The 12,582-nt window shown below is 42.5% G+C and overlaps 1 protein-coding gene across 1 annotated transcript in view; it reads right to left on the bottom strand.

The window, feature by feature from the left end:
• The window catches only part of LOC126106477 (mannose-binding protein C-like), a 98,603-nt gene that overhangs the window by 46,698 nt on the left and 39,323 nt on the right, over window positions 1-12,582 (bottom strand). Inside the window, exon 2 of the mRNA XM_049912777.1 lies at window positions 11,569-11,934. Coding sequence (XP_049768734.1) covers window positions 11,569-11,718 — 150 coding nt within the window. The 5' untranslated portion in view covers window positions 11,719-11,934. The remainder of the gene's footprint in view (window positions 1-11,568; window positions 11,935-12,582) is intronic.

Below are 12,582 nucleotides of genomic sequence, written 5' to 3'. Positions count from 1 at the left end.
AGCTGAGCAAAACTGAACGTACTCAGACATTTCTCTCTTTACTTATTCTGATCATCACTAAACTGATGACAATATTTTTAGCGCAACGCAATCTGATTTTCAATAATCCATACAAAAGAAAGACCGTGAGTAACAATAAACTATACCTTTCATGAATCACTTACCTCACAACAATCTTCGATACTCGAACTACTGCAATACAGCGAGCGCCAATACTGCGAGCTAAATAAAGGATTCTAACTACTGAAGGCACTAACTACTGATAGGCATAGTTAGCAAACGAAAGATTTTGATAGAGAACAAACAATATATTTACCTTAATAGTGTTCAAAACTCGTTATATATATATATATATATATATATATATATATATATATATATATATATATATATATATATATATATATCAGTTCATGACATCCAGTCTTACTAATTTCGTTTTTCTGACGGACACACGTCCAGATCGTCCGCTCTCAAAACTCTGCCATCTCTCTCCCCACATCCACCACTGCTGGCGGCTCACCTCCAACTGCGTAACGCTACGCGCTGTTCACATCCAGCTGCCCAACACTACAATAGCGAATATTCCAACAATGCCAACCAGCCACAGACTGCACACAGCACAGCCAGTGATTTTCATACAGAGCGCTACGTGGCGTTACCAAGATAAAATCCTAAACAGCCTACTTACATAGCCGCCATGCTCCCCACAAAAAATTTTGCAAATTTTTTTGGGCATTGGCCAACACATACTAGTTAAAATTTTTTATATTAACGCTAACAAATATATAAAATTCACACACTTATCGATACAATGTTAGTCAAAAGCAAAAATTTTCTCACAGTCCATATTCGCTATTGTAGTGTTGGGCAGTTGGATGTGAACAGCACGTGTGAATAATGTTTCGGTGGAGTGGGGAACGGGTTGTGGCAGAGTGTGCCTATGTGCCTCGCAATCCAATTACTCTGAGTGGAGTGTGGCGCTTTACAGCAACAGCTGTGAACGTGAAAGGTGACTGAAAATTTGATGCTAAAACGTAGCTGTAAGACGTACCCCAAGGCTGTAAAATAGGGTGGCACTTCTTTGAATAAAAATTTTATAGTCCTGCGCAAAAATTCTGAGATAAACCCTTTGATATCACCGCAGATGCTGAATTTAACTGACGAAATGACAAAATACACTCCTGGAAATGGAAAAAAGAACACATTGACACCGGTGTGTCAGACCCACCATACTTGCTCCGGACACTGCGAGAGGGCTGTACAAGCAATGATCACACGCACGGCACAGCGGACACACCAGGAACCGCGGTGTTGGCCGTCGAATGGCGCTAGCTGCGCAGCATTTGTGCACCGCCGCCGTCAGTGTCAGCCAGTTTGCCGTGGCATACGGAGCTCCATCGCAGTCTTTAACACTGGTAGCATGCCGCGACAGCGTGGACGTGAACCGTATGTGCAGTTGACGGACTTTGAGCGAGGGCGTATAGTGGGCATGCGGGAGGCCGGGTGGACGTACCGCCGAATTGCTCAACACGTGGGGCGTGAGGTCTCCACAGTACATCGATGTTGTCGCCAGTGGTCGGCGGAAGGTGCACGTGCCCGTCGACATGGGACCGGACCGCAGCGACGCACGGATGCACGCCAAGACCGTAGGATCCTACGCAGTGCCGTAGGGGACCGCACCGCCACTTCCCAGCAAATTAGGGACACTGTTGCTCCTGGGGTATCGGCGAGGACCATTCGCAACCGTCTCCATGAAGCTGGGCTACGGTCCCGCACACCGTTAGGCCGTCTTCCGCTCACGCCCCAACATCGTGCAGCCCGCCTCCAGTGGTGTCGCGACAGGCGTGAATGGAGGGACGAATGGAGACGTGTCGTCTTCAGCGATGAGAGTCGCTTCTGCCTTGGTGCCAATGATGGTCGTATGCGTGTTTGGCGCCGTGCAGGTGAGCGCCACAATCAGGACTGCATACGACCGAGGCACACAGGGCCAACACCCGGCATCATGGTGTGGGGAGCGATCTCCTACACTGGCCGTACACCACTGGTGATCGTCGAGGGGACACTGAATAGTGCACGGTACATCCAAACCGTCATCGAACCCATCGTTCTACCATTCCTAGACCGGCAAGGGAACTTGCTGTTCCAACAGGACAATGCACGTCCGCATGTATCCCGTGCCACCCAACGTGCTCTAGAAGGTGTAAGTCAACTACCCTGGCCAGCAAGATCTCCGGATCTGTCCCCCATTGAGCATGTTTGGGACTGGATGAAGCGTCGTCTCACGCGGTCTGCACGTCCAGCACGAACGCTGGTCCAACTGAGGCGCCAGGTGGAAATGGCATGGCAAGCCGTTCCACAGGACTACATCCAGCATCTCTACGATCGTCTCCATGGGAGAATAGCAGCCTGCATTGCTGCGAAAGGTGGATATACACTGTACTGGTGCCGACATTGTGCATGCTCTGTTGCCTGTGTCTACTTGCCTGTGGTTCTGTCAGTGTGATCATGTGATGTATCTGACTCCAGGAATGTGTCAATAAAGTTTCCCCTTCCTGGGACAATGAATTCACGGTGTTCTTCTTTCAATTTCCAGGAGTGTACATTAACCAGCCAAGGTCGCTGACGTTCCGCTTGTCGCAGCCATCGTGGATTTTCCGTTGCCCAATAGTACATATTATGCCGGTTTACGTTACCGCTGTTGGTGAATGACACTTCGTCGCTAAATAGAATGCATGCAAAAAATCTGCCATCGTCCCGTAATTTTTCTTGTGCCCAGTGGCAGAACTGTACACGACATTCAAAGTCGTCGCCATGCAATTCCTGGTGCATAGAAATATGGTACGGGTGCAATCGATGTTGATGTAGCATTCTCAACACCAATGTTTTTTTAGATTCCTGATTCTCGCGCCATTTGTCTGCTACTGATGTGCAGATTAGCGGCGACAGCAGCTAAAACACGTACTTGTGCATCATCATTTGTTTGCAGCTCGTGGTTGACGTTTCACATGTGGCTGAACACTTCCTGTTTCCTTAAATAACGTAACTATCCGGCGAGCGGTCCGGACACTTGGATGATGTCGTCCAGGATACCGAGCAGCATACATAGCACACGCCCGTTGGGCATTTTGATCACAGTAGCCATACATCAATACGATATCGACCTTTTCCGCAATTGGTAAACGGTCCATTTTAACACGGGTAATGTATCACGAAGCAAATACCGTCCGCACTGGCGGAATGTTACGTGATACCACGTACTCATATGTTTGCGACTATTACAGCGCCATCTATGACAAAGCGAAAAAAGTAGTCCAACTAAAACATTTATATTTCTTTACGTACTACACGAACATGTAATAAGAAATTTCCAGGAGTGTATAATAAATTGGCCAAGTGAGAGTAGCAATAGTGCAGTGAGGATTCGGTACGACTTTAATGATGCAGATACTAATATCCATCACGGGAAGCGACAGACTCGATGATTTGCGCCTGTTATCCATATCGATACTGGCAAATTATCTGTCGTGGGAATACCAAGCCAGTAGCAAAATCTCTACAGCAGTTCAAAGACTAGTCTGGACATACAATGAGAAGCAAACAGGGCACTTAGGTTTATATATGTAAAGAGAGAAGGTTTAATTACATACTTTTATGTCCGAAAGAACAGATATCCTCCTCATATAGTTAAGGCTAACCGGCCGTTGACCTTCTTCTTCTGTGCGGATGCACACATATTGCCTGAACTCTTACGGGACTCGGTATGATTGTCTGCCGTGAGTAGTGAGTGTAACAGGCAGGGGCACTACGAATGTAGTGTGTGGACATTAAGTTGGGAATGTGGGTCTCGCGGGGAGCGTGGGAGGGATAAATCCCTGCAGTCGCACTATCCTCTGCCCCTCGGTGGCTCAGATGGACAGAGCGTCTGTCATGTAAGGAGGACATCCTGGGTTCAAGTCCCTGTCAGGGCACCCATTTTTAACTGCTCCGTTGATGTATATCAACGTTTGTCGGCTTCTTAGGGTCTACATTTAATTATCATTTCATACAAGCTTAAAATCTTGACGCCGCCGAGGATCCATAGTCGTCATTATGCGACAAATTTGAACTTCGTACTCCTACCCGTTCCTGAAAAAAACGGGTATTGACAAACAGGCAGACGGGCAAAATGACAATTTTTTTCATTTGATCTAATTAAAAATTAACAGTACTCAGATTTTTTCTTTGCTTATACTGTGAAACCTTGTGTCTTGCTAAATCTCATGATCCCAAGTCAACTGTAAGTACCCTATAGGTTGATGAGTGAGTTTGCGATTATCGAAATATGTGACATAACTGCCCGTATCTTTCCATTCTATTGACTTAGAAACTTAGATGTTTTACGCCACCGGGGGACTGTACATCTCAGTATGTGACATAAATTTCAACTTCATACGCCTACCCGTTCGTGAAAAAAGGGTTCTTAACACTCGGAAAAACAGACAACAACCCTAAAATGCAGCGAATGATACAGGCGAAAGGCAATACAAATTTCTAAAAATTAGATTCTCAGGAAGTGTACAATCGCTAGACAAAAATGGCTAGAAATCAAATGTAAGTTTCTAGAAGATGTATAACTAAGACAGGTACAGCCTGCAGAAAAAATAAAGGTGCCTCTGCAGAAACAGCTGTATGAATATCAACAGCTAAGCAAAGAAGGGAATACTGAAATGTGGAAGGAGTACGTAGAGGGGCTGTACAAAGGAAAAGAACTTTAAGGGAAGGGAAGTAGATGAAGATGAGATGGGAAATGATACTGAGAGAAGAAGAACTAAGTCGAAACAACGACCCCGGTGTACACGACATTTCCTCAGATTTGCTGATATCGTTCTGAAGAGTCAGCCATGACAAAACTATTCCACCTGGTGTGAAAGATGTATGAATCACGCCAAATACCCTCAGACTTCGAAAATAATGCAATAATTCCGATTCCAAAGAAATCAGGTGCTGGCAGGTTTGAATATTACTGAACTATCAGTCTTGGTTGCAAAACACTAACACGAACTATTTACAGAAGACTGGAGAAACTGGTAGAAGCAAACCTCGGGGAAGATCAGTTTGGATTTCGGAGAAATGTATTAACAGACGAGGCAATATTGATCCTACGACTTAGTTTAGAAGATAAATTAAGGAAAGCAAAGCTATATTTATAGCGTTTCTAGACTTGGAAAGAGCTTTTGACAATGATGACTGGATAAACTCTTTGAAATTCTGATGATAACAGGGGTAAAATACAGGGAGCGCAGAGGCTATTTACACAGAAACCAGACGGCAGTTGTAAGAGTCGATAGGCATGAAAGGGAAGCAATGATTGAGAAAAGAGTGAGGCAGTGTTTGTAGCCAATCTACTATATTACTCAATCTGTACATTGAGAAATTACTAAAGGAAACCAAAGAAAAATTTGGAGTAGGAATTAAACCTCAGGGAGAAAAAAAAAACAAAACTTTGTAGTTGGCCGATGACATTGTAAGAGACAGCAAGGGACTTGGAAGTTCAGTTGAACGAAATGGAAAGTGTCAAGAAAGGAAGATAAAAGCAAAACAAGGATAATGGAATGTAGTGGAATTAAATAAGGCTATACTGAAGAACTTATATTAGGGAATGAGGCACTAAAGTGGTAGATAAGTTTTGCTATTTGGGCAGTAAAAACCTGATAATGGACAAAATAGAGAGGGTGTAAAATAAAAATTACGGGTGTCCGTACAGACGACAGTTTAAACTGAAAAAAGCACATTTGGGAACTCCTAAAACAACTTAGTTCAGCCACATTTGCACTCTGAATCATTACAAATCTTGGGAAGAAAGAAATCAGTATGTTAATAAATACTGCATATTTTATTCAATAGTGTCTTATCGAATAATGTTCTTTTGCAGCTTATCTTTAAGAAAGGAAGCTTTCTTTGCTCAAAAACGTACTGTAAGAATAATATGTGGTGGTCACCCACGATAATCTGATAGACATCTGTTGCATGTTTTGGCATATTATTCCTCATTATGTTTTTTTTTGTAAATAATCCACTGCATTTCAAAAGAACAGTGATACACGTAATTACAAGACCAGAAGGAAAAATGGCATTCATTACTCCACACTAAAGCTGTGTGTACACAAAAAAGGGGTGCACAGTGCTGCAGCTAATATTTTTGATTAGTTATCCGGTAGTTCCGTAGAAGAATTTCTGTTGTTTTAACGTGTAAAGTGTGGTGGGTAGGAAATGATATCTGAGATCTGTATATTTAATAATAAAGATAAAAATAATAGCAAACGAGAAAACTTATGAATGTTTAGCATGTACCCAAATTTAGAAATTAATTTTCGATGTGAATGTACAATGACTCGTTCCACGATTTGTGGTGCATATGATCCATTGAACTTGAAACTAACTAACTATAAATTTATTTTCTGAAGGTATTTTTCTGGAGTGCAATCTTGTACCCAAGTGAAACGTGAGCGATAAACAGTTCGTACAGGGAAAGAGGAGTTTTTGAAAAGTGGTGCGACAGAAGAATGCTGATGATCAGATGGGTAGATCGCGTAAGTAATGAATAAGTATTGACCACAACAGGGGAGAAAATTAATTTGTGGCATTAATTGACAGAAAGAAGCGATCAGTTGATAGGACACATTCTGAGACCTCAAGTAATTGACAATTTATTGTTGGAGGTAAGTGGGGGAGGGAGGGGGGAAGGGGTAAAAACTGCAGTGGGAGACCAAGACACGAGGAGTAAACCAAAGGGTCCATTATCCACAATCAGCCTATAAAATTATTTTTTTGATTTTTTGGGAACACTAATTAAGCTCGTTATTTATTGATTCCTGGACGATATTGTCTGATTTTTTAAAATAAGTACAGTCGTCATTAAGCCGCCCCTCGCAACCGAGATGTTAAAACTGCTATGTCCAAAATGAGGTGTGTCCACGACGGAAGTCCGCAACTCTTATCTGAAATAAAAAACATAAACAATTTTCTTTATTTGTAGGGTACTGTGCTGGGAGATGTAGCACAGTTTTTTTTTAAATTTTAAAAAATAATGAAACGATAAATGTTTGAAACAAATGTACAGTAGTTTTATGGCATGTTATTGGTCACATCTTTTGCAATAACTAATGAAAAAATTGCAATAAAAAACTAGCTTCAGATACAGATATCTCAAGCTGACAGAATAAATTGGGGCGTACTAATGAAGATATCTTTCTGAATTATGGCTGAATTACTCATTGGGCTTGCCCGTTAGGAGTAATAGGCTATTTTTCATTGTAACTTAGTCATTAGTTATTGCAATACAGGTAACGAAAAACACCCGAAAAGCACATCTTTGTTTGAAAAGTCCGCCATTTTATTGTTTTTCTTTTTTTTAAATTTCAAGAAATTATACTATTAATCCCTGCGAAATATCCTACAGACTATGAAAATTGTTGCTTGATTTTAGATCAGATTTGCAGACCGTGGGACTTCCGTTATGGACACACCTGATTTTTGACAGAGTAGCGATAAGTCAAACTCCTTGAATGAGGGGGGGGGGGCAGCTTAATGATAACTGAATACCTTGTAATAAAATCAGAAAATGTTGTCCAAGAACCAATAAATAATGTGCAAAAAGATTTACGTTCATCGCTTCATTAGCTTTTCAAAAAAATCCTAAAAATCGCTTATCTTATAGGCTGATTGTGGAAAATGGACCTTAAAGTAGGTTCCCATAGATACGGAGTGCAGTAATTATTCGTAGATGAAGAGGCTTGCACCCGATACAGTAACGAGGAGAGCTGCATCAAAGTAGTCTTCGAACTGAAGACCACAACACAACACGCGTAGGTCGAAACTTACCCCAAAATATTTGTCTTAGATGATGTATGGATGTAGTCTGGTAACCTCGAAGAGAACAGTCTATTGACACGTAATCAGCACGAATTTAGAAAACATCGTTCTTTCGAAACGCAACTAGCTCTTTACTCAAACAAAGTGTTGAGGGCTATCGAGAAAGGATTTAAAAAAAAATGGTTCAAATGGCTTCAAGCACTATGGGACTTAACATCTGAGTCCCCTAGACTCAGAACTACTTAAACCTAACTAACCTAAGGACATCACACACATCCATGCCCGAGGCACGGTTCGAACCTGCGACCGTAGCAGCAGCGCGGTTCCGCACTGAAGCGCCTAGAACCGCTCGGTCACAGCGGCGAAGAATTTCAAACTGATTCGATATTTCTACATTTCCAGAAGGCTTTTTATACCGTACCTCATATGTGGCTTGTAATCAAGTTCCTTGCTTATGGAATATCGTCTCAGTTACGCGACTGGTTTTGTGATTTCCTGTCAGAGAGTAAAACAGAAGTGATTTCATGTGTTCTCCAAGGTAGTGTCATAGGCCTTCTACTGATCATAGTTTATATAAACGGTTTTGGAGACAATCTGAGCAGCCGTCTTAGGTTGTTTGCAGATGATGCTGTCATTTATCGTCTAATAAAGTCATTAGAAAATCAAAAGAAATTGCAATACTATTTAGAAAAGACATCTGTATGTTGAGAAAATCGGCACTTGATCCTAAATAATGAAAAGTGTGAGGTCATCCACATGAGTGTTAAAAGGATTCCGTTAAACTTCGGTTTCACGATAAGTCAATCATATCTTAATTCCATAAATTCAACTAAATGGCTAGGAATTACAATTACGAACAACTTAATTTGGAAACAACACATAGAAAAGTCTCTGTTGCTCCATCAAGGCCAGAGGGCATCGGCTGATACGTAATTACCACTGTCAATAAAATTAACCAACAGCCGTATACTTTGAGATATTATTATATTTTATTCTGAAAGCAACCAGTTTCGGCATTTCATTATGCCTTGTTCAGGCCTCATACGCTTCTATCTAAATGAAAGAACTTGTCGTATAGCGCCATAAATCACCGGATAACGTGAATTCCAATCGTTATACAATCGCTTCATACGAAGACGCGACAGCAACTTCTTTAAGCCCTTATGTGTTTGATCATTATGTTTCCGTCAATATGCATTTCTTCTCCGATATTTTGTTGTCTAAGAACCTTAGTATGAATCTAATTTTTCAACCTTACTATAATGCACTGATTATTTAGCTGAGGCATACAATATGTCACGTTCATATGAGCTCGTAGATCTTGTTTTCTGCAACTCTTTGTGTCCGCTTGATAGCAGTCCACTCCCTTGTCAGGCAGCTTATTTTTATTAGTGATCATGTTTTCGGTTTCTTGGTATCTTATACGCTACTTTTATACTCAGGACAATGAAGCATTTTACTGCTACCTTCTAATGAGAAATGATGTTATCTATTTCAGCTACCACCTTTTAGCCAGTTGCAATAAAAAAAAAAAACTGTTGGTCCATCATGCTGTCACGTCTTCGAATGACGCAATCGTGTAACGATTGTAACTCACGATATCCGTGAGTCAGACAACATATTACTTCTCTCGACATACATCTCGCGTATTGAACACGAGGAGAAAATTCGAAAACAGGCTTGGAGGGATCAGATAGTGGTACCGAAAGTACCCTCCGCCACACACCGTTAGGTGGCTTGCTGAGTATGATGTACATGTAGATGTAGATATCCAGTGATTTATGGCGCTATACGACAAGTTAGTTTGGATAGAAGTGTATAGGGCCTGAAGATGACATAATGAAATCGCGAAACTGGTTGCTTTCAGAATAAAATATAATAATACCTTAAAGTCATAGAATGAAGGTTTTCACGACGGGATGACATTAACTGCTGGTAAACTTTGGGATATGACGTTGTGGTCCAAGAAATCAGCTTTAGCTGAATGCTCTTCAGTTAGGAAACCACGAAGTGAAGTTTACTGAAACAAATTTTATCTACAACGTTAAATTATTACCTACGACCATGTAGAGAGGTCACTGAAATTTATAAGCATCAGAATAACTTTAATAAGAAATAGTAGTCAATGAAACTTATATGGACAGTCATAATCACTAGACAATTTTATTTTTGACAAGACCACAATCGATAGTTAAGTTTTATCTTTGGCAAGAATTATCTCTGGTCATCACGTGTTACTTCGACCACGCCCCGTTTTGTACAGTATATATGTCGCTCTCGGACGACCGACCGGTTCGCTCCACCTCCCCCCCCCCCCCCCCCACCATCGACCTTTCCCGCCTATCTTCTCTTTGACGCCTTTCTCTCCCCCTGAGTCCTCGTTGTTTCACCCACACTGCCTTCCCCGCTCCTTCTCGCGTCCGCACTGTCCACCTTTTGTGTGTCCTCTCCTCCCCCTTTTTTCTCCCTCCTCTGTCCATGTTCTAACCCCCCCTCCCCCATATGCCTTCATACTGTATAGTGAAGTGTTCCGTAGGTGTTCCGTGTAGTGTGTATCCATTTTAAGTGTTGTAAACAGCCACCATACTGTTGCTAGGTGTTTTTTTTTTTAACTGTTGCGAACAGAAGCCAGACTGTCACCATGTTTTTTTAATTGTGCCTCTCTATTTACAGTGTGTTTTCGTCAGCATCAGCAACCCTTTGTTTTATATTTACTTCGCAACTTTTTCGCCATGTTTCACTTTTTAACAGTCACCGTTTTATCGAGTGCTTTTATTGCTATGATATCTCCTAAATCTGCTCTCTAACTTTTCTCTAGGCTATAGAGCGGCGTGTTATGCTGCTGCCAGTCCCCCCCCCCCACCTTCTGTGGAGGAATCGAAATCCAATACAGGAAAAAACAAAAAGGTCCGACGGTCAGTCGGCAAGACTCAGTGGAGGCGCCTCTGAGGATGTCCAGCGCAGTCCTACACGAAACGTCAGGAACAGAAGAGTTTCTTGAACCACGAGCTCACATCCCGAAAGGTTTTCCAGCGACAATATCTTAAAGTATCGAGCTGTTGGTGAATTTTATTGACATTGACAACATGGAAGATGTTGTGGGGAAGGCGAACCAAAGACTGCGTTTTATTGGGAGGACACTTACGGTAGAAGATACAACAGATCTCGTAAAGAGACTGCCTGCAGTATACTTGTCAGTCCTCTTACGGAGTACTGCTGTGCGGTGTGGGATCGTTAGCAGATACGAGTAGAGGAGTACATCGAAAAAGTTCAGAGAAATTATCGAGAAATAGGGGGGAGAGTATCACTGACACGATACAGGATTTGGGGTGGACATCATTAATGTAAAGGCCGGATCTTATCAAGAAATTTTAATCGCCAATTTTTTTCTTCGTATGCGAAAATATTTTGTTGATTCCGACCTACGTGGGGAGAACATGTCATCGTAATAAAATAAGGGAATTCAGGAGCTCCCACGGAAAGATATAGGTGTTAGTTTTGTGCACGTGCTTATCTAGACTGGAATAACAGAGGATTATTGTGAAGGTGGTTGCTTGGACCCTCAGCCAGGGTGATATGCTGATGTAGATGAAGTTTCCGAACGCCCTACATAGGTTTCAAGAGTATGGAACGAACCATTTGACAGCGACATTGAGATTCGTCCGATTGCACTGGCCTGTGTGTTCGCGCCAAGCAGAGAGCGGGTGTACGTACGTGGGCTGCCCTGGCGCAGTGGAGGCTGACGGAGGCGTCGCGGCGCCGCCACAGGCGGCAGTCGCAGGACAGGTCGACGGAGGCGGAGGCGAGGCAGAGGTGGCCGGCCGCCGCCGCCGCCAGCACCGCCCACACGCGCAGCAGCCGCATCCCGCTGGTCGTCCCCCCTGCTGGCAGACACCACGCGCCACACCGATGTGACCTGCTCCAACGGCCGGGCGTTCTCGGTCGGCTCAGCCGAGACTGGCTGTGTCGGCTGGCGGCTCTCTTGTCAGCCGTCCGCGACACGCGACCCCCGAACGCGTCACACCGGCTGTAGCGACGTCCTACGGTAACGTCCGTCGGTCGAGCCCTGGGCTTCACTGCCTGCAGGTGGTGCGTACATGCATCACGTCCGTCACTGTTGCTTTTAAGGGGGGTAGGACTTGGAGCAGGAGAGGCATCACAGGACATTTTAAGTTCCACTGTCTATACTTTTACAAATAAAGTCATAAAACTTTGTCAGCATCACCAGGAAGGATTCAGGATTCACACTCATTGCAGTGGAAGTTCGAAAACAAATTTTTTTTTACATCTGAAATTTCATCATTTTTTCACTTATTTATGGCTGCATTTGTTGCTATAGGTACACTTTTCTTCATAAGTTACAGAGATTCTTCGATGCACATCATACATACCACACTCAAAGCTGTATGAAACTCTAGAATTTATTTAATTTATGACAAAACGAATTTTAAACTTCATGTTTAGAAAAAACACAAATTTTATACTTAATTACCTCAATTTTTACCACAGTTTTTAATAGATTTAAAAAATTCTAGAGTTTTATACACCTTATTTTATTATGTTTTCGAACTTCCACTGCTATGAGTGTCAATTCTGAATCCTTCCTGGTCATGCTGACAAACATTTATGAATTTATTTGTAAAAGTATAGACAGTGGAAATTAAAATGTCCTGTGGTGCCTCTACTGCTCCAAGTCGGCCCGTTTGACTTCCTACCCCCCTTAAGGAG

The sequence above is a fragment of the Schistocerca cancellata genome, chromosome 10 (assembly GCF_023864275.1).
Source record: "Schistocerca cancellata isolate TAMUIC-IGC-003103 chromosome 10, iqSchCanc2.1, whole genome shotgun sequence".
In the NCBI taxonomy this organism is placed as follows: Eukaryota; Metazoa; Arthropoda; class Insecta; order Orthoptera; family Acrididae; genus Schistocerca; species Schistocerca cancellata.
This window is presented reverse-complemented; position numbering and strand designations above follow the sequence as displayed.